Source organism: Sprattus sprattus, assembly GCF_963457725.1.
Source record: "Sprattus sprattus genome assembly, chromosome: 13".
In the NCBI taxonomy this organism is placed as follows: Eukaryota; Metazoa; Chordata; class Actinopteri; order Clupeiformes; family Clupeidae; genus Sprattus; species Sprattus sprattus.
Window position 1 is genome coordinate 7,530,132 of NC_137911.1, and position 22,294 is coordinate 7,552,425.

Here is a 22,294-nt window from a genome sequence, read left to right on the forward strand (position 1 = left end):
TATATTTAGGGGGTACAATATGTACTTCTCAGCCTAACAACTTTTGCAGTGTCAGTGTATGTCAATTACGCCTGTATAGAGGTCAATACTAGGCCACAAGCTTGAAAGGCTGCGTACACCACGTGGAAGAAATACAAGTAAACTCGCTCCTTTTTTGGGGGGCTATGTAGGCCTACATGGTAAGTTTTTGATAACCATAACAGTTCCTCATTCAGTCATTGAGAGCACGTTGGGATTCAGTCACATCCCCCTCCTCAACAGATGGTCACCAAAAAAAACAGTGAAATTATATATAGACCTATTTATAACTGTCTTAAAATAGATTCTACGTCATGATAAATCCGACAATCAGACATGCAAATGAATTACGTTTATTTTCAACACTCACCGTTAGTAACGAGCCTCTTGTAGTAAGTAACAACTCTTAACAAACGAGGAGTCGATATGTCAAAACGCGCAGGTTCTATGACATCGCTGATAATGCAAAAACCCATTCATTTTTTTCCAGATGGATTTTTTCTTTGGAACAAGGAAGTGTCAAAATGGCAATATTAAAAACTACCAACCTCCGGTCTACTTCCATGCTTTATTCACCTATGGCCTGCACGTAAATTAAACACTTTTATTTTGACGAGAACACGGCTGCACTTTAGAGGAAAACGCTGCTGGTGGCAGACGCACACCATGTTGGGAAGTGTTCTTTACTATGCGTTGTATCCATTAAGTCGCTTTATCATCAGTGTTTCAGGTAAAGTGTAATAGGCAATGGCCTGAAAAGACAAATGTTTTGACTTTTGTATTCACTGATGCATTACTCGCATCATTGTCATGTCAAATAGTAGAAAGGTACTCGATGTATGAACAAGGAAACCTGCTACAGTAACATTAGCCTGTTTGCTTGAGGTGAAACCAGAGGTGCATTTCACTCGACATTAGGGCAGAAAAACAAAACTTTGCTGGCAATCACTTCTGTTGTTGTATCATTTTTCTATATAAGTAATGTAAGAATACAAATAAACACAGATCCATTAAAGGGCAGCGCTAATGTTAGATATCTAGGAAGACAGTCAGCTGGTTAGCGGAGCCACCGTCCTGGCTAGCTTTGAGGCGTCATCTACTAAGCAATGCACGTGGAGTTGTTTTGAAAGGTAACTTTGATGTTGGGTGGCTACAGAGCCTTATACAGGCTTGCTCATGATGTGAGTTTCTTGCAAATTTCTATAAATGTTCAAAATGGATCCTTTCAGAAGTCACAATCAATTGTTTGGAAGCTAACCATGTTTAAGTATTGTTATTGGCATATTGTTTTCTAAAAAGTTAACAGTGTGTATATGTTGATTTTCCAACAGAAGCTTTGGTAAGGAGAGCATCTTCTGTGCTTATGAATGGACAAGAGGGATGCAATACTGGAGGGGCACCTCCACAGAGCTTGACCAAATGTCAATCTGCTCTGCCGGATGAGTGGCTAGATCAGAGCAGAAACTCTGAGAAAACAGTAGGAAATGGTGAAAGTAAAGGTCTCGAAGAGATGGAGGAAGAGAGACAGAACAAGAAAGCCACTCCACTGAAAAGTGGATGCATCACTTGTCCCACAGATGAAGACACTTTTAGGGCGAGAAAGACAGAGAGCATTGGGCCAGAGGAAGAAGCAAGCACTCAGGAAGCTGTAGTTCCACCAACCTCTAGGACTAGCTATAGCCACATAGTGAGCTGCCAGATGTCTGTGGGGAATACTTCTCAGGAGGAGATAGGAAGAAAGAGAAAGGATTGGGAAATGGCACTGCTAGATTCTCAGGGAGGGGAGTCTGTCTCAACTAATGAAAACCAAGACTCTGGTGTGGAGGTTTATATGGCTCTGGCAGAGTTAGAATCACATCCTTATTCTTACTTTAGTAATCCCCAGGAACCTCCCATTATGGACTGCCCCGACTTGGACCTGAGAGCCCTCCTTGCCGAACCATTGGGTAGTCAGAGTCAGTCTAACACTGAGGCCCAGCCAGAGCTCCATAGGTGGCACTTCCCAGTAGGTCATGGGTTGGCTGACATGGTGCACCGCCCTTATTGGCAGTTCCCATCTATGAGCTACTATCCAGCTCCACAGGAGAGCACAGAGTTTAAAGGTGTGATGCGATCATTTACTGTCATGTAGAAATATTTCTTCTTGTGGTAGTCAGTTGAACCAGCTTCCTGTCTAAAATGAAGTGTATCAATAGAATTTCTAAGACGATTACCATCAGCCTCACACTAACAAACAAAAGGAAATGATCTTAAATTGACTTGGCCGGTCCTTACAAAAAAAAAAGACATATAATATAATAGTAATAACTACTTCAGAAGACTACTGAATTCTGAAACACACCACAATATAAATGTTATTCAAAGGTGATCAACTTGGTTGAATGATGACAATGTGACATTTATTCATATTCTCTGCGTTTTTATTTAGTTGTGTCTGTGTGTGTATGTTTAAATATTTTTACTGTATTTTATTTTTCTCAGTACTTGCATACGTCTTTGTTTAGTAATGTGGCGTGTGTGGGAAGATCTGGATGGCACCCAAGCCAAACCATCAGTACCACAGACGGCAGACCAAGGCCCCGAGTCTGTGTTTGAGTTCAGCCTCATGTCCTACAATATCTTGGCTCAATACCTACTGGAGGGCCATCCTGAGCTCTACATACACTGTTCAGACAAGGTACTGGTCTGGAGCACCCGTCTCAAGGGGATCATCCAAGAGATTAAAACCTGGCGGCCAGATGTAAGTAGAACGGTATTTAAACTGACCTCCCAGTAGAAGCATGTAGTCCCGTGTATTGCATAGTAATGCTGCATATTTGATGGTTTTAGGGGATGTATAATGTTTAAACTTGCTTGAAAACATGTGATGTTAATTTTATAACAACTAGACTCTTGATCTTGTAATGATTTTTGCAAGTTTTTTGATCAATGCTGCTCATTATCAGTTTATTGCTGACCTTATACAGGATTGGTGTTAGTAACTGGAACCGTCTAACTCATTTGCTTATGTCTAGATTCTATGTTTGCAAGAGGCAGAGGAAATCCATTTCCAGAAACAGCTACAACCTGTCCTCAGTGACTTGGGTATGTTCAGAACACTGAGCTATGTGAAATGCATGATTTCTGTGATGTTGAGAATATGGAGAGAATCTTGGAATACAGTCATAAAAATGGAACAATGAGTGTGCATGCCAGTTACCTGGGGGGGGGGTTATTGTCTTGTCTTGGCTTGATTTATACCAAAATTAAATTGACATTATTTCTCACATTCCTGCTGTCCAAGGGTACACCTGTGTCTACAAGCGGCGAACAGGATCCAAGACCGATGGATGTGCAGTGTGCTACCAGCACAGTCGTTTCTTCCAGCTCTCTGTGAGTCTGCTGGAGCTACGCCGGGAAGGATGTGAGCTGCTGGACCGCGACAACGTGGCTATTGTTTTATTGCTTCAGCCAGTCACCTCGAAATCCCCGGATCAGACGGGAACACCTATTTGTGTAGCCACTACCCACCTGCTCTTCAACCCCAGGAGAGGTGATATCAAGCTGGCCCAGCTGGTGATGGTGCTGGCAGAAGTAGACAATGTTGTGAGGCGGTGTAAGGCCATTGGGCGAGAATGTGAGGTGGTTCTGTGTGGAGACTTCAATTCCTTCCCATATATGCCACTGTACCAGTTCATCAAAACAGGCCAGCTCTACTACCATGGCCTTCCCACTTGGATGGTGAGCATCCTCTTAGTTACCAACTTTCCGTCTTTCACCTTCTCTGCTTTTGTCAAACTCTAGTTAGTATTTTGTACGTTCAGAAAGATCAATGGACTGTCATTCTCTGTGTGTGGCTTCCTGGAATCTTTTACTGTCAGATATCAGGACAAGAGGACCTGTCACACCAAACTCATCCCAGAAGAGTCTTCGCTCCACTGTTGCCTAGCAGCCTCGGCATCAACGACAACTGCCAGTATGTAAAGGCCAAACATGCTGAGTGGCCACCATCAGGTTAGAGGAGTGTGTCTGTGTTTCTTTGTTTGTTTTCTCTATTGTTTTTCAGTTGTAGTGAGGAGACAATATTCACATTCCACGGTCATTGAACTGGTTGTTATTATGTTTAGTTGAGATAATGACTTATTGCTTGGACATGTGAATTGACCTGGAGGCATATGCTACAAGATGCCAAAATGGCATTTCTGGTTCTGCCTAATTAACCATAAACAGCAGCACTGGTTTAATGTGTATAGGTTCTGCACACTTAGTACAGAGTGCTGTTGTCGAGTGATAGTGGAGAGGTAAAAAGGACATCATTAATCAATCTGATATTATTGGGTACAATCATATTTTCACGTCAAAACATTTGTCTGAAGAACGGGTAAATATTGGTTGTCTGATTATGACCTCATAACAGTGATATTATTCAGTAAAAATGATTGAGCGGCAACTTTAAACCTTTGAAACACATTAGTTTAGGTAAAAAGTTCCTCCTTGCCGTCCTGTCACGATTACAGAACAAACGCTACAGAATAAACAAAAATAACAAATACCCAAATAAATAACCAAAAACAAGACTTTTATTACAAACCGTTCATTCCAAGACGCACCCCAATCACTTCCAGTGTCACAGACCTGGTTTATATCCTTTACATTTCTGAAAGTTGCTAAATTAGTTGAGGTGTAATAATGCCATAATGTTAGCATCCATGCTAAAATGCGTTTTTGACACCATAGTTGTGTAAAGGAAATGCACAAATGATCTGCTTTCTCACATCTTATAACTTTTATACATCATAATTAAAAGGTATTAAATCACATAGGTTGGCTGACTGTCCAGATGCAGTGTCTGTCTGTGCTGTGTCAGTGCTTACCACGCCACTAGTACTTTGTTGTCTTTCAGATGAGAGGCAGGGGGGCGGGAGGGAGGGTGTGATGCAGAAAGCGGGATCGCTAATCCCACTGGCGATTATGTCTGAGGGATATGACCTCCAATAAATATAACAGTGATTTTAGATTTACCAGATGGTAAATCCACAGTAATGTCTCCTGTAATCACAAGTTTGAAAATAATGGAACACAAAGTGTCTCTGGCATGCTCTGTGGGAAAATGTGATCTGCTTAAAAGACATATCAGAAATTATTATGAAATTTGTAATGTAAAGATTTTCATTTTGTGCCTGTTTAGCATAAGAAAACGATCACAAAGCATCTCAACCTTACATCCTGTAATTTGGTTAATTGCCCAGGCCTTAATAAGATTGTTTTTGTTTTTCCTCTGCAGGGAAATTAAAGTACAGTCAAGATTTCCTACTCCAACTACGGTACTGCAAGGCAGCTTGTGAGCGGCCTAGAGACCTGGCCCTTATACCTGATGTCACAGACAACACTCCTGGTAAACACCCCAACCCCTCAATCCACTAAAGTATCCCAGCCCCTGTCCCATCTACGGAGTCAGGGCTGTGTACAAACATTACCATTTATTTTATTAAATGGACAGATGGACAACCGTGAAGAGAAATGTGCTGAATTTAACAAAAAAGTATATTGGATTAGAATTTCAGATTCTTCCTTTTAAATGTTATTAGTCTTTATTACAAGTTAAAACTCACCTCCTTTTTCTTTTAGACCCTCATGAAAAGCAGCCGTGTACTCCAACGTAAGTATAAAATGCATGAAATATAGTCCATTTTTTTTTCACTGACATCAGATATGTACCCTGAAACACCACTTTGCATTGACAGGTTCAGCAACACGGTCTGCCACTGCCTGAACTTGCGGTCTGCCTACAGTCACTTCATCACAGGAACAGACAGGCCGGAGGTGACTACGGTGCACTCGAACGCTGGTGCAACAGTCGACTACATCTTCTACTCGGCAAAAACTGACCACACCAGAGGCCAAACAGGTCAGGCACATTGTTGTTAAAGAAGATAAACTCTCATACTGGAAAAGCCATGCTACTTTTGAAAAAGCCTTTGGCACAGAGTTTAAAACAGACACATTAATAAGTATAATGCCAGGTTATTCAGTTTGAAGTAATAACACTGTTCTTATAGTGACATTTAAAATGGTTTGAAGCTAAATGCAGTGTTAAGAGATTTATAATTTTTAGTTTTGTGTTTTATGTTCAGACAAAAGACTCCATGGAGGTCTGGAGCAGATTGGAAGATTGGCTCTCCTGACAGAGGATGACTTGTGGTCTTTGAGAGGTCTGCCCAATGAGGTTTTCCCTTCAGACCATCTTAGCCTACTTGTCAAATTTAAACTACGCATCAGCCCTCTTTGACGGCAAAGAGAGAAAGGTTGCAATGTGACTGTGATTAGACGACGGCCAAGGCATATGTCATGGCATTCTGTTGGTTTTCCTGCATATTTTCAGTTCATGTCAGATCTGGAGAAACATGTTAAAATCACATCACATTCTGTTCATGTTTCTGTTCAAGATGCATTCAATAACTTATGTAATTTCAGGGGGGGGCAATTTTTCATAGTTGGATGTTTTTTTGTTGTTGTTTTTTAATCCAGTTTTACCTTTACAGTTGAGTCTTAAAACCTTCAGAATTTTATATTTGAAAAAGGTTATTTGGAGTTTAGCTTCAGGAAATGTTAAATTGACTCATTTATTTGGCTAATACACAAGACCAATGGAGCAGAGTACGGAATCCTGTTGTAGTTCTCCTGTTGAAAGATTTTAAACTCTGCAACACCAGGGCATTTTTTTTACAAAAAGGTGTGAACCTCACAGAAACCATTTTTCTACTCAAGTCATTTTCTGATTTCTGAGCCACCCTGATGTTTTCTGGTTAAGGTTTTTTTTTTTTTTTTGTATCCATGAAAAATGTCAGCTTTGCATTGAGTTAATAAACATGTGATTTTCCAAGAAATATGCACCATTTCTTTCGGACAGCCTGTTGGAGAATTGCTATGACAGGATGTTGTCTCCCCCAGGTTAATTAGTATCTTAAACAACCAATTTGATGTTTTAAGGTACTAGGGTTGGGAAGAACAAAGCATGGAACAGCAGACGCACCCATACCACAGCTTGCGTCATGGGAGATATGCAGATTTCCATATCTATTGTATATATACATTTCCTATACATGTTTGGCTTGAACAAAAACAAATCAGATTATCCATCACAAAGAAGCATACGCGTTGTTTTACAAAATTGCAGTTTGTAATTTGTATTACAATTCTATTTTGCCACACTACAGGAATCTCTAAGCACAGTGTGAAGACATTGATAGAATACAACTGAAAAACTGTCCAATGGGAAAAAAGATTGTATAAAAAGTGGTCATAAGTATAGCTGATTTCATCCTTATCTCCCAGCATTGCTGGTATGCTAGTCACAGGCTGGCAGGATGCTGTTGTCAGTCCGGTGCATTTTACTAATTATAGGGATGACCGCAAAATAACATTGCTTGTTCACATCAGATTGCATCGTGACACTGGTGTCTACACTGAAGGGCTATACATGACAGGGAAAAGGCATTTGGTGCATTTTGCAGTAGACATTTGGCTGCTGATGCCTTAATTCACCAGGCTTCTACGAAGAAATTTGGTTATCTGGTCATTTTTAGTAGAGGAATTATTCATGTCATTCCTTTAATATCACACATGTAGTCAAATATGCTTTGAAATGTTTTCTGTAAGACAAAGTCACAAATGTGTGGAACATTTCTGATTGTCCCCTTGTTGTTTATACTAATTTATCTTTATTTTTGGTACTGATAATGGTATTACGTTAAGGGCCATTGCATGCCAGCTCAGCTTGGGTTGGGCAGGTCACATCAAGAATTTCAATGAATAAAGTTCTATGGCATTCATGCAGCCATGCAAAATTTCAAAACTATTCTCAAAATAATAGCCAAGTAATGAAAATGTTTGCCCTCATCAGGTTATTAGGTGTCATTAAGCATTGTGGTTAATGGGCTGAAACTCAAATGTTACATGGCTTCATGAAGTAAGAATCAATAAAGTCTAAATGAAGTTTCATACTTCAACGGTGTCCCAGATAAATAATTGTTGTACTCTACCCTTCCCATAGACTCACTATTATGTAATTTGACCTAGGACACCTTTGAAACTGAGATTAGAAAGGTTGGAGCTGGCATTCTAAGTTTTGTGGTCTGTAAAATGTGTTTCAGAAAGCATTATTTGCCTGGAATTCATTCAATTCTGGACGGAATCTACCAAGCCCTAGATTAGTTGACAAGGAATTGTGCTCAATTTACTATGCTATACATTGCATAACTTAAACTGAACCTGTTGGATGATTTTTTTTGGAGTGCGGATGGCATGGCATTCGAGGGAGGCAAAATGTGCCCTCTGATATGACACAGGTGTTCATGACCACATAGAGCTGCAACAAGGAGGCAATTCTGGATTTCCACTGGGATGGCTTCTGTCATGGGACCAGACCACTGAGGGTGAATGTCTTTCCAATGAGTCAAAGGCACTACAGGGTTCCCACCCATTTTCATTGACAAGATTTCAAAACTTTTCCATGACTTCAAGCACCAGTAATGACATTTCCATGACCCTTCACAACCTGGAAGTACACATAATTGTGTACTTTACTCTACAGGTTGGCCCTAATTATTAACTGAAATTAATATTAAATAGCTTCATTCCTTTTCTAAAAGGCTAGTTAGGCTATGCCAATTAAATTGGAAACTACATCACCCTGCAGAAATGTACACAATAAAACATCAATGAAAGAGTACAATAAAAATTAGACCTACATACAACAAAATAAAATGTCATGACATTTCCAAAACTTTACATAAATTGACAGAATTTCTTGACTTGTCTGATACTTTCAAATTCCATGACTTGTCCGGGATTTCCATGACCGTGGGAACCCTGGCACTAGGTATGTGATATCAAAACATACATCTCCAAAAGGTTGGAAGCTGTGAAACAGGGCTAAAGGCTATAGGTATAGGTGTACAAAAGAACACACTAAGAACACTCATGATCTGATGCTCTGGACACTGGCACCATGCAACACTAGATTTTTGGATGTCACCAGAGCACAGAACTTTCTGATAAAAGTCTGAACGACAGGAAAACATCACACTCTTATGATAGAATCACCCAAACCCTGTGTACTTGAAAGACACGTCTTCTCTGTGTTTTATTACAATTAGTCCTGTGATGGTCAGAATGTATGACCAAATACTCGGTTGATTGTAGAAAAAATCCAACAGTTCTATCAACTGTACAATCAACTGTATAAGAAAATAAAAAAGTAGAAAAAACAAGTTCTAAGTGGCATCCACTGGTAGCAGATGGTCCATGTTCCTCATATTACACCCTGATCTGGTATCCATTCATGTCAGATGGAGGCTTAGGTTCCAGAGTTTTCTTCTCCCCCGACGGCCTGCAACAAAGATCACATTTCAATAACAAAGACACAAGTATCATACTGAGGAGTTGAGTTCTGGTTCAGTTCATTATTCATAAAAAAAAATGTTTTTAATTACTTAAAATTAGTAAATTATTACTTCATTTTTTTCAATTCTTTGTGCACAACCGATAGTTGCAAGATAAATGCAGTAAGTCTTCTGCTATAATGTGTTAAATTTGAAATCATAAAGGCAAGGGATCCAAGGCCATTCATCCACATAGAATGGAAAGTGCAAACTCAGATCTTAACCGATGCAGCCTTTACATAACCTCTGCAATTCTCCCGTTCAGACTTAATGCAAATCGTGTGCATGAGGGAAAAGTGCTGAGTCAGCGACATCATACCGTCTGTCACTGCGGCTGTTCCTGCGCATGGGGCTTCCATTGTTCCGTAGCGGTGAGCCAGTGTCTCGCTTCCTGTCTTTGGTGGGAGACGGTGGAATCGCCTTCCCAATCTGGGGAAACACAGAATGCATCTTCATTTAAATAGATCATTATGCATCAATTAAATAATAGAATAGACTAGTCTTTATTTGTCTTTGTGCATTAGATACACAACGAAATTTGCTTGTGCAACCACAAAAAAAATTGCTTACATCCACATAAACCTTTCAGCCACACTAAAGCACCTTAAAGCATGCTTGCAACCCCACGCACTCACACATAAATATATATAAAAAAAACATAAATAGGGAGATCATCAAGACATCATATATGGCACAGAGTGAAAGTGCAGTTGTGCATACTGCATGGATGTAAACAGTTTTATATACTCCTCACTGGTAGTATTCACTTTGGGAAATATACGTAGTGTGTCAACTCCTACTCTCCTCTCCCCCCTTTTCAGCTGTCATGCAGGACTAAACTAGGTTACTGGGCATATGTCAAATACATAAAACATACTCCGTAAATTGACAGCAAAAAATGCTGTGGCATTTTGAGTTCAGCTCAAGCAAAGATGACACACACGCATTCATGACATGCACTGTAACTACATTGATTAGCCAGCTAAATATATTATTGTTTTAGGCTGCAGGCATAATTTACAGAGCAAATAACTAACCCCAGCCAGAAGCTCAGTCAGAGTGTAACGCACACCAGTGGCAGCGTCGGAAATACACAAAAACTGCCCCTAAGAAATATAATTTTGCCCCTAAAATTACTAGGAGGGGCAAAAAATGCCCCCATAATTTTCTGTAATAATAATATAATGAACGTGTCAAAAACATCGTAGCCTATATGACTCAGTCAGTTGCCATTAAATGTTTTGATTTTCGCCTTGACTGATTGTTGCGTGAGGAAAACGAACGTTCTAACAAAAAATATTTGGAGCGCTTCCTAATCAGACGCCAGAGTGAGGAAAAATGAGGATCAGCGCAGTCTCTGTCACCATCTCAGGCTCTAAAAGATAAAATTCACACACCCAGCGACTGTCAAAAATGAAAGCTAGATTGGCTTGGGGTGGAGGATGACTACGACGAAGAGAAAAAGACCCGGTTTTGTTTTCAAGGCATGTTGGACTTGTGGACAACGAGTTGCCCAAATTGTTGTAAATCCAGCACAGGCAAATTCTTCTGCTGACTCCATCAAGGGGAGCGAAAACATTCAGAAATACATGGCATTTCGTCACCAAGCGCCAAGCAGCACGCATCGCCTACGGTGAATGATAACTAGTAATACTACTTTTAGAAATGATTTAGTTTGGTTAAGAATAAGATAGTTAAATGTAAGTTAGCTAACGTTAGCTATCTCTGATAGTGCGTTGGTTACAAAGGCTTGCTTGAAAGCTAGTTTACTAGTCTAATCTGTATTTCCTGTAGGCCTTCTATGGTAGGTAGGTTCATGATTAAAGGTAACACAAAAATCCATAAATATAATGTGTTATTATTATAAAAAAAGAAAAAAAACGATTGTTAATAGTTGTTTTAATTTTTTTTAGTAATAACAACTAATAACCACAAAGAAATAAGAATACAATTGAATATGATTGTCTAATTTACGTGGTCTGTTTGGTTTTTGTTCAAAAAATCTAAGAAAACACTTTGAATTTGTAGACTAATGCCTAATAGTCTTATTATTGTCATTTGATGACAATTGTTCATATACTGTAAGCCTAAATAAGTGTGTTTATTATTTTGAACAAGGGTTAAATGTTATTTCACAAGTTTCTAAATGCCCCTGGATTTCAGTAAGTGGGGCAAAAATTGCCCCCCCAAAAATATGTAAATTTCTCACCCTGACCAGTGGTGTAGTGAGAATTAAAAACAGAGACATTTAATATTGAGTCTAGGGGTGGAAATCTCTTGGCACCTCACGATTCGATTCCGATTCAGAGGTCAACGATTTTGTAGTTGAACCCCCCCCCCCCCCTTTTTTTTTTAACACATCCATTTTATGTTGAAATGCAAGCTGGATGTGCACAAAAATCGATTACAAAATAGATTATAAACTTTTCTAAATCGAGAGAGAATCGTTTTATAGAGAATCGAGAAAAATCGAATAATCGATTTTTTACCCCACCCCTAATTGAGCAGCTCCAGAAATCTTACATACCGCAGTATTTTCCCTACAGACCCCCAGTGGCAATGGCGAAAGGCCATTCTCCATATTAAAAGTAATTGTAGCTGCACAATTTTTTTTCAAGCTGTTAAAAAAAGTTACATATTGTTACTTTAAATAAAAGCACTGAGGGTCCAGTGTTACGGCCTCATTTCTGCATACACAACTGCACCGCTGCTTAAAATAAATGCTAGGTGAAACACTGAATGAGTAATTAAGTAAATAATGGTGATCTCAGTGTTGATCTAAATAATCATTATTATATTTTTTGCCATAATGTAACAGGCTTACGTTTCAGGAACATAAAGCATTAACTATGTCAGAAAGGCTCCTAACTGATCAGCACCTCACCACACATGCCTTTTCACTCAGTCACAAGTGCAGTTAGGCCAGCAGATACCCCCCACCTACTCTTTCCAGTAAACACCATCTTCAGTCAACCAAGGACTAGTTTCAATAAACCAATACTTTTCAAGACCCCAGAGTTGTTTCTTTAATTTGACTGGCTGCCTCAGACTGAAAATACCACTGGCTAAACAAGAATAATTTCATTACTCTAGTTTACAAGGTTCCCAAAGTAAAACAAGCCACAACAGTGCAGGGGAGTATGCTAATGGTACGAGCCACTTGAAAACATCAACCACGTCTTGCAGTCAGAAGTTATCTCAAATTAGGCTAAGAGTGCAAGTTCCCATAGCAACATAAGCAAACAGAAGGTCTTCAAAACATGTAATAAGGGAGTTCAAACTCTGAAACAGCCTCCTCCCCTCACATTACCCTGTCCTATGAATATATTCCTCAGATATGTAAATACAATTAAAATCTCTTAAGGACAGTGTATGAATTAGAAAATCAGCACGTGGATTTCAGTAAGCATACCTTTGTTATCCAAGTAAGGTGGAAGTATTAAAAGGAAAGGTCAGAGGTTTTTTTTTTTTTTTTTTAAACCAGTTATTCTATCACCTCTGCCTGATGTTTTCCTTTGAAATACTAGGTAAGAGAACACAACTCATGCTCACCTTTAGCCTCATGTCCCGCGTGTGTCTCTCCAGCTCCCTTCGTAGCTCCTCCTTGGACAGCTTATCCACGTCCAGCACCGAATGCTTCCACTCAATCTGCTCCACACTATGGGGGTCATGTGACACATACTGACCAATTTTCACTTTACGCAGTGTATGCCAGTAGCCTTGATATGCGCCCTGGAACTCCTGTACCAGGTCAGCCAGTGTGCGGAACTCCAGTGGTTTAAACATGAGGTCCTCCCGTCGGCTGATGCCAAGCGCCCCAAAGCGTCCACCACTGTGGATTCCTAACACAATGTGGCGGAAGTGGCTCCCTGAGAACTGAGTCTTAAAGCTGAGCGGAAAGCGCTCCACTGTGTTCATACTGTTGGTGAGGTAACTTAGAGTGAATGGGTTAAGTCAAATATTTTTGGGAGTCATGGTTGTCATTCCAAGCAAAAAGATAACTCACTTAATTTATTATGTTATGTCACGGGTTTAATTAACTGTATCAGGCATGTGGGAAAGTTTCACTGGCCCCTTGTGGACTGAAGACTAAACACTCTTGCCCTATTAAACTAAGCTGTGCCACTCAAATCTTAAATAATAACTGGTCAAATAACAACCAGTGGCAAGTCCATTCAAAGTGATTGTCTACACGTGCTATCCCAAAGCTAAAGCTAGCACACTCTATCCCAAAGCTAACAAACAAGTTCAATGAGAATGTACATCCCAATTACAGTAGCGTCGCTGCACTAGATGAACTATATTCAGTGTGAGGCTCTACCCCATATAAATGGAAATATCTTATTTCAAGACAGAATTACACTCGTGCTCTCACTTTTAATACATTTTACAATTATATTTAATTAAGCAGAAATAGAGTTTATGCACCGTATACACTACTGAATAAAAGAGGATACATTCCGAGGATCACAGCTTCCAGACATTTGATTGGTAGGGCTTCTCTGATCATCTCCTTTGCAATGTCCATCAACCTTAACAGAAAATTTGACACAAATGAGGCTTTGTGGACTAAGGACTATTGGGCACAATTCAGGCACTTTGGGGTTCTAATATGCTCTGATGGTCTTTGAAAATGTAATTTAAATGCAATAGCAGAGAAGGAAACCTACCAAAACACAATGGGTTAAGCAATTTGAAAACACTGTCAGTATAATTCTAGTTTGGTTATAGATTATTATAAACCTATGGTCAAACACTTAGTAAAATCGGCAATTCTAATCCTGTACGTTTTTTGTCAAATTCATTGAATTGGTCCTCACAGTCCTCTAACTATCCATTCATTTATTTATTTCAATACACAGTTCTGGCTCTGTGAATGGGAAACATAAATGGTGGCTTGGACAAAGCCATAAACAATCATCAACAGCTCAAATATCAACAACCTTTTGTGAAACCGAACCTTAATAGCAGACCTTACCTTTAATCTGAACTTGACTGACCTGAACACAGATGTTCCTGTTTTACTAAATTGACACATTCAAGAATATCCAGCAAAGACTGAGAACTGTTTACATTTCTTATCCAGTGTCCTATTTTGGTATGCACAAAACTTCCTCTGCTAATGACATCATCTGAGGATACAGGGAAGCTAAGCAAACATCCGCAAGACGCCTCTGTCTGCATTGTCAAATCTCAGGATCTTTGCTGCAAGTTGACCATTTCTTAACCATTTAAAAAATTACTGTGTGACCTTTTTTGCGTTTGATACATCAAATATATGTATATCATGCTAGAGGCTTTAAATAGGATTGTGTCCATAGTCAGTGTTATCAAGGCGTGAAATCTTGAAAAAGTATTCACAGATGTTTTTGAACACCCAATTTAACTGCCCTATTTGTTGTTGTTGTCGTTGCTGGCCTTCTCACGACATAGTGGAGCATAGGCCATCGATACAGAGTTTCCACCGGATTTATTATACACTTGTTTTCAATGTTTCAGTAATCCAGTAAATCCACTGAGTGAGGGATTGGCCCACCCAGCTTATTGTATTATTTTATACTTTATAAAATATACTTGAAAATTAAAATTTTTAAAGGTTCAGAAAGGTTAATTCTGTAGGAAAGCAAAGCCATTTGCCAGATGCTTTGGTGGATGCTGTGCAATTGGGCAGTTCAATTTGGGATTCAGATTTCACACGATTACACTGTGAACACTATGACTATAGATTTAAGTTTCAACTAAACATAGAGGTAAATATCTGATGCGAATTTGAAGCCTCTAGCATGACAACGTTTTGGGATTATAAATCCCAAACTTTGCCCTAGTCTGTGAAAGTTGAAACATTGAAAGTATAAGTTTGGAAGATCACACTTTATCGAATCAAACTTTATTTGTACTGCACATTTCATACCAGGAAGTAACACAATGCGCCTCACAGAAGGAAAATGGGGGGGGGGGGGGGGTAACAAACACTTGTAAAAAGACACAGATTTTCCAAAGACAAAAATCAGGAAATGACGTACTGACCACACTGGCCCTGTAGAGGCCTGCTCAGTACGGTTATCATCAAACTAAGAGACAGCTGGGGGGGGGGGGGGGGGGTTACAAACACTTGTAAAGAGACACAGATTTTCAAATAAACACAAAAATATCACAGAGTGATAGGAGAGATTAAAGAGTTATGTCTTAAGTGCATGTTTTAAGATTTTCACCGTTTCAGCCATTCTTCAGAGTATACCAAAGGCTGGGGGCATAGAAACTAAAGGTTGCTTCTCCATGTCTCACTGTCCAGGATTTTTGAACTGTTAGGAGTTCAGTGCCAGAAGACCTCACTGCAGTAATTTGAATACTGGTGTGATGTGTGCCCTCTGTCTTGTTTAAGTGAGGACTTGCGCTGCTGCATTCTGTATAGTTTGTAATTGACTAATGGCTTTTTTTGGTAGACCAGACAAGATATTGTAGTCTAGCCTTTTTTTTCTGATAAGCGTGCATCAGTCTTTCAGTGTCAGCCTGAGAGTGAAATGGTTGCACCTTAGCAATGTTTCTTAAGTGATAAAAATATGATTTATATGTATTTATAGGAGTTTCAAAATTGAGATCTGAGTCAAATATGACACCTATGTTTCTGGCCTGGTGCTTGGTGTTAGGTGCTAGTGTTTTAAAATGTGCAGATAGTTTCTTTCTTTCAGCTTTTTCACTAACGATTAATACCTCGGTTTTATTTTGGTTGAGCTGGAGAAAGTTTTGTACCATCCATACACTTATATCAGAAATGCAATTTACCAAGTAATCAATAGAACTGTTGTTGTTGGGTTTTACAGCAATATCGAGCTGGGTGACATCTGCATAGCTATGATAGTTGATGTTGTGCCTTGTGACTGAAAAGGCCCTACAATGGATCCTTGAGGGACCCTACAGGTCATACAAATGTTTTTTGAGCTGTGGTCTCCAAGGGCAACAAAGTATTCCTGTATGTGGTACATTTCTCAAGAAAATCTGAGATGGGCAATTTGAGGTAGAATAACCTGGACAGATTTTTTTTCCTAAAAAGGTAGAACATGGAAAAGAGCCTAAAGTGGCCAGGAATATATAAGAAAGTTTGAAAACACAATATGCACTTACGCTGTGAGAGGCCTGCTTTTCTTGATTTCAAAAAACTGTGTTCCAGTGTGATTGTACCTGAAAAACGATGTTAAGTGCACAACAAAACACAGATGTTTTGAACAGCAGTATCTTCAGCATTGATGGATACCCTAGTGTGTTGCTGGTACACTTGAATAATATACCATGTTGATGGTATTTCATTGAAATAATCAAGTATAATAAATGTCACCCAGTGACCTAGATTATGCCAACTGTAGCCTAACGCTTACATGAAATCCACGTACCCACTGATCTACAACACCTACCAAAAGCTCTGGAAGTAGACGTACTGTCCGCATGCATGCATGCATGTCTTGAAAGATTCATATTCAGTAAATATTTCAGTGGTCACTGGTAGCCTAGTAACATCTTCACTACATCTTGACAGCAAAATTTCTATTTTATTAATCTCAGCCTTAGGCACTATGGAATCTGTTCAAAACTAAAATTCTGAGCTAACGCAGTTTAAAATAGCATGCTGGTTATAACACTTAAATACAAAAAAATACCCTTCATAAAACATCACAGTATGACAAATGGCTACACCTTAGCTTAATGTTGTTCATATACAGTGTTTCATCTAGTTGGAAGGATACTGCAAGTCCCTGATGTATCTCTGTATTGCTTCCAGGCGCTGGGGGATGTTGTTGGTTGGCTGGTATGTAGGCACACTTGGTATTGGAATCTGCCAAGTAAGCAGAAAGACATAGGTCTGATGAGTTGCCGCACAATTCTTCACATTCAAAGCCCATGGGTAGAATTTCTTTTTTAATGAAAGTCACAAGGAGCCCGTTAGACAAGGCTGCCTCTTGAATGTGGCCAGACTGTACCTAACAGGCAGTTATATAGGCTGCCATTGGCTATGGTTGCACAAACTTTCATAACATGTCTTATAGAAAGACCACTATGTGATTCAGACATTTTTGTCTAAGCTCAGAAAATAACAGAAATCTGTGTCAGATATAATCCGTTAAGCTAATGCTTTTAAAAGCCTACAGACCATACACTGTTGACACTGTTGAAAAAAGACCCTCTATTCCATTGCCCTCAAAATAATGTGGGTTTCTAAACGTAGCCGAAGTGGTTCAAGGTGCCACAAACTGAAGTCATCGTGCAATGGGCTACCTATTTTGTACACATTAACAATTTGTTATCAGTCATCAATGTGTGTAATTCAAATAATATTTTGTTTTAATATGGAAACGTCCAAATCAGTTGGGTAATTGGTGAGTTTTTTCACCCTGTAGTTCATATACCCTGACTTTCTGTAAAGCATGAACGTTAATTCAATCCATCGATACCAAAAAAAAAGCTACCTTAGGCAGGTCGATGGCTCCGCGTATCCTCTTTGACACTGCATCGCCATCCGGGTGTATACGGGCTACGTGCCGCCACATTCGATCCCACGTCTCCTCGTTAACTGGCAGTCCACTCCGGTTCACGAAAAATGGGACTCCTCCATCCCGTAGGTCTTCGTCTCCCTCATCCTCTTGCTCTTCCTCCCTCTCCTCATCACCTCCCAAACATGCCGTGGACCGCAGCATTCCTCTTACCTTCAGACCTGTTGTCTTAGCACAAACTTGGCACGCACAGGTGTCGTGCACTGTGCTACTTAACGTTAGTCCGTTGAACTCTGATGGACACTCCAGCAGCAGGTGATAGACACCGACAGCTCATGACATTATCGAGTTCGGTCAGCCTGGAACCACTTCAGGCACTGTATCTCAACATGCGATGACAAAAGGACAAGCAGATTGATAGCTATGAAGTAGCCTAGCTGGTAGAGAAGTCAAGTTGACCGTGGACCGCACAACGCCTTGATTTGACGGCCTAACAGAATTGGAACATGATAACGAAGCCTTTTAACTTCGGATCACTCAACGGCCGAAGATACCTCGGTCCCACTTATTGTCTTCGTTCAAAAGCGTACTAGAAATCGTTTCACATTTGAAATCCACATAACGTTAGCCGAGTAACGTTAGATAATGTAACATTAATCTTATGTGTATCTAAAGGCAAAACAACACTTCGACATTTAACGTTACACTGTAAGTAAACAAATTCATATTGTTATCGAGATACGTTAGCTGGTTGTTAAATACAACGTCGTTAACTCTGAAACACAAAAGAAGGATTCCAGTCCGATATCCCGATTAAAATGTCCTCTTGGTTCACTGGGACTCCGGTTACACCTAGCTAACAATTAGCTTTCTAGATAGCTAGCTACAGACAATACTTTTTTCAAGTGAGTGGAACAGTTTCACTAAAGCAATCATCCAAGACACACAATAATCTCCAATCGATAAATGCGGCGCACGATGAACCGGACAATGCTGGCCCCTGCCCAGAGATCAAAACAATATTGACTGATTGCCACACATCACTGATACCGGCATCTAGCTAACTAACGTTAAGTTATAACTAATTAAAATGCCTACTAGCTAGCCTGTAACGTTACAGACTACGCTCGTCAGATAGCCCGCTGTCGTCATACATTTCATTTCATTGCAATCTCTCTGTAACGCCTGTTCCTTAACGTAATGTTGGTTCAGATTATCGTCTTCTGTCCATAGACAGCAAACTGTGCCGGTTGTGGCCAAGCTTTACGCATTACATAGTTCCTTCATCTGCGCATGCTCAGTGAAAGACGCTATTTATTTATTTCTTAGAGATACATGAAAAGTAGAAGAAATAGTACCTACTACAACAATATAAGGCAAGTGATCCATCCTATATATGTTCTTAAGAAAACGAATCCCACAATGTAAACATAATTATAACCTTAAAATAAATACATATAATAAAACATTAAAAACCAATAACTATAGGATTTTCTTTAATTAGCCTATTTTCATACATTTTAATGATCTGCATGATTACAGTGGGGGTTGTGCCTTAAAGCATTTACATTTATGAACAAAAAGTGTATTTAACAAAGATTACATTTTTCTTATTATTCATTATGATACAAAAATGTAGTCTTATTTCTAATGAACTGGGAGAGATAAAAGATTCTATGCGTGGTCTCTATTTCTTCATCACAGAACACCACTCGGTCGCGGACAGCTCACTCTCATATTACGCATACGATCTCGCAAATTTGGACCTCTCACTAGGAAAATGCAAGGGAGGTGCATTACAGTTGCACCAGTGACTTTTCAGTACAGAATATTTTTGGTTGCACCAACAAATCAGATATGTCTTTAGACTGGCTTATGAACATTTAAAGTTATCATTTCAAATCTCAACAACGAACTGTAGCAAACATCCACTGACAGCAACTGCAGCCCATATGGGCGTTTAGGTTTGGGGGGTCCGAATATTATATTCTTTCATAGGGCCAACAATTCCTTCAGGCGCCCCTGCCTCCAGGTAATGCCAATTGCCCAAGTCCATGTCAAATCAACGATTTCTGGCATCATTTGCAAAGCTCTATCATTTCTGCAGTATCCTTGCAAAAAAAAGTACTATTGTGCATGACATCAAATTCCTGCATTGTTTTTGGAAGCTGTTCTTGTTTTTAGGAACTGTTGCACCAGTGACAAGTTCTTGATCCAAGTTTACCTTCAGCAGCTAATGTAAGGACAACCAATGCTCTCCCTCTCAGTTGGCATAAGCAGTACAGATATTCAGTTTGCCCCTCTCACCTCCACCCTCCGGTTGTCTTAATTGTAGTATATTGATACTATAACTGTGTAGCTAGACCTGCTATCTTATTGGTAGTTAAACAGTGCCATCTAGTGGTGATCTAGGTATGTGGTAATCCCCGTATGTTGCCTGTGTGAGTTAGTCTGAGAGTGGAAATAAAGAGAAGCAGACGTGTGTAAGTTGGTCTCTGTCATCTTTAGCTGTTAGGAATATATTAACTGTTAAGAGCAGTCCGAATATATTACAGTGGCGACGAGGATGGGATATCTTTTTAGTGGAAAGGGATTCCCAGTTGCAGAGCTAGTGAGTTCAATTGTTTTACACGAAAGCAACGTGACTACCAGAGAACTAGCTGCTAGCAAGACGAGCCAAGCTAGGCGCAGAAGCCTATGGACTGTTAAAAAACCTCTGCATACCAGATAAACCAGGTAGCCTCGATTATGACGTGCTTAGCGGGAAACTAACGTCCCATTAGTGATGTGTCGTTCGTGAACGATTCGTTCATTTTGAACGAATCCTTACAACGACTCGAGAGTAACGAGTCCTCTCAAAAAAAGATTCGTTCATGACCGTGCATCGGGACAACTGCGACTGTTGCATTGGCTAAGCCAAGGAAACAGAAATGATTTGTTGAATGCAGGTCACGTGAAAAATTATCCAAAGACCAGTATCCGAGAGACCCAGTCGGAAAAAGAACGAATCATTTCTGTTTCCTCTAGCTGACTGTACTGAGCCTATGCAGGTCACGTGGAAAAGGATCCAACGACCCATATCCGGCAGATGAACGAATCATAGATCCAAAGACACGGTTGTCAAAAGAACGAATCATTGAACGAAAGACACGTTTGGCAAAAGAACGAAACATTGAACGAAAGACCGATATCCGGCAAAAGAACGAATCATTGAACGAAAGACCCATATCCGGCAGATGAACGAATCATAGATCCAAAGACACGGTTGGCGAAAGAACGAATCATTGACCCAAAGACACGTTTGGCAAAAGAACGAAACATTGAACGAAAGACTGATATCCGGCAAAAGAACGAATCATTGAACGAAAGACCGATATCCGGCAGATGAACGAAACGTTGATCCAAAGACGGTCGGGAGGTGAACGATTAGGTCATCTGCCGGATACAAGTATTTGGATCATTTTTCACGTGATCTGCATAGGCTTAGCATGGGAAGCTAGAGAAAACCGAAATGTTTCGTTCATTTTGACTGGGTCTTCGGATACGGGGCTCTGGATATTTTTTCACGTAACCTGCATAGGCTCAGAAGAGGAAACAGAAAGGACTTATTAACCTCGTTCACTTTCGAGTGTCTATGTTTAGTTAGACGTGAATGATATTCGTTCACAAGAAATAATTACAGGTTTAGTAATTTTTACTTTTTAAAACTTTACTTACAGTTCAGTGCAGCGTAATTGTTTGCCGTGATAATGAAATGCTTATGTGATAATAAATGACCATTTCATCCAAACTTTCATAATATATTATTTGAATGCAGGAATTAGTATCTGCTGGTTTACATGTAGTAACCTCCATGAAAATATGATACGTGTTTGTAGTGGACGTATTTACGGCAGTGAATTGGCTATAAAATTTAAAAATGTTGAGTAGCAACATTGGTCCTCATTTAGACGATGCACTGAGGGACAGATTTGTTAGTGGTTTGAGGGTGGAGGCTATTCAGAGAAAGTTGCTTACCGAACAACAGCTAACATTTGCAAAAGCATGTGAATTGTCATTATCAATGGAAATGGCATCGAAGAATACGATGGAGTTTGCCAGCAAAATGAAAGGAGCTGCCGCGGTGAACAACATAGACCAGAAGAGAGCAAGCAAGAGTGCGTGGAAAAGTGGACCAGCCACCAGCGAGTGGAAAAGTAAGGTCACAAGTGACGGTTCCAGACCACAGAGAACAGAAACGCACCAGCCGTGTTACCGATGTGGGGGTAGCAGTCATGCAGCGCAGGTATGCAGGTACAGAACAGAGACATGTCACAAGTGTTCAAAAGTTGGACACATAGCAAGGATGTGTAAAGCTAAGAGTAGGCAGGG

At 39.8% G+C, this 22,294-nt stretch overlaps 3 protein-coding genes across 3 annotated transcripts; 2 read left to right on the plus strand and 1 right to left on the minus strand.

Moving 5' to 3' along the window:
- Nucleotides 1-1,277: 1,277 nt before the first annotated feature.
- On the plus strand, nt 1,278-2,149 carry LOC308374375 (uncharacterized protein; the record flags this gene model as incomplete). Its single annotated transcript, XM_080850152.1, is given in 3 exon segments — nt 1,278-1,310; nt 1,314-1,322; nt 1,325-2,149. Coding segments are annotated over 3 exon segments (867 nt in total).
- A 68-nt stretch (nt 2,150-2,217) lies between these two features.
- LOC308374158 (protein angel homolog 1-like) lies at nt 2,218-6,796 on the plus strand. The gene is made up of 8 exons (XM_080849868.1): nt 2,218-2,758; nt 3,033-3,102; nt 3,302-3,738; nt 3,879-4,011; nt 5,282-5,392; nt 5,626-5,656; nt 5,742-5,905; nt 6,132-6,796. Exons 1-8 carry the CDS (start codon nt 2,525-2,527, stop codon nt 6,284-6,286), a joined length of 1,335 nt encoding a protein of 444 aa, XP_080705994.1. The 5' UTR covers nt 2,218-2,524; the 3' UTR covers nt 6,287-6,796.
- A 421-nt stretch (nt 6,797-7,217) lies between these two features.
- On the minus strand, nt 7,218-19,119 carry vash1 (vasohibin 1). Its single transcript, XM_080850553.1, has 7 exons — nt 17,900-19,119; nt 17,180-17,268; nt 16,563-16,619; nt 13,898-13,972; nt 12,993-13,374; nt 9,760-9,869; nt 7,218-9,388 (listed from the first exon to the last, which is right to left on the minus strand). Exons 1-7 carry the CDS (start codon nt 18,125-18,127, stop codon nt 9,316-9,318), a joined length of 1,014 nt encoding a protein of 337 aa, XP_080706679.1. The 5' UTR covers nt 18,128-19,119; the 3' UTR covers nt 7,218-9,315.
- Between the last annotated feature and the right edge of the window lie 3,175 nt (nt 19,120-22,294).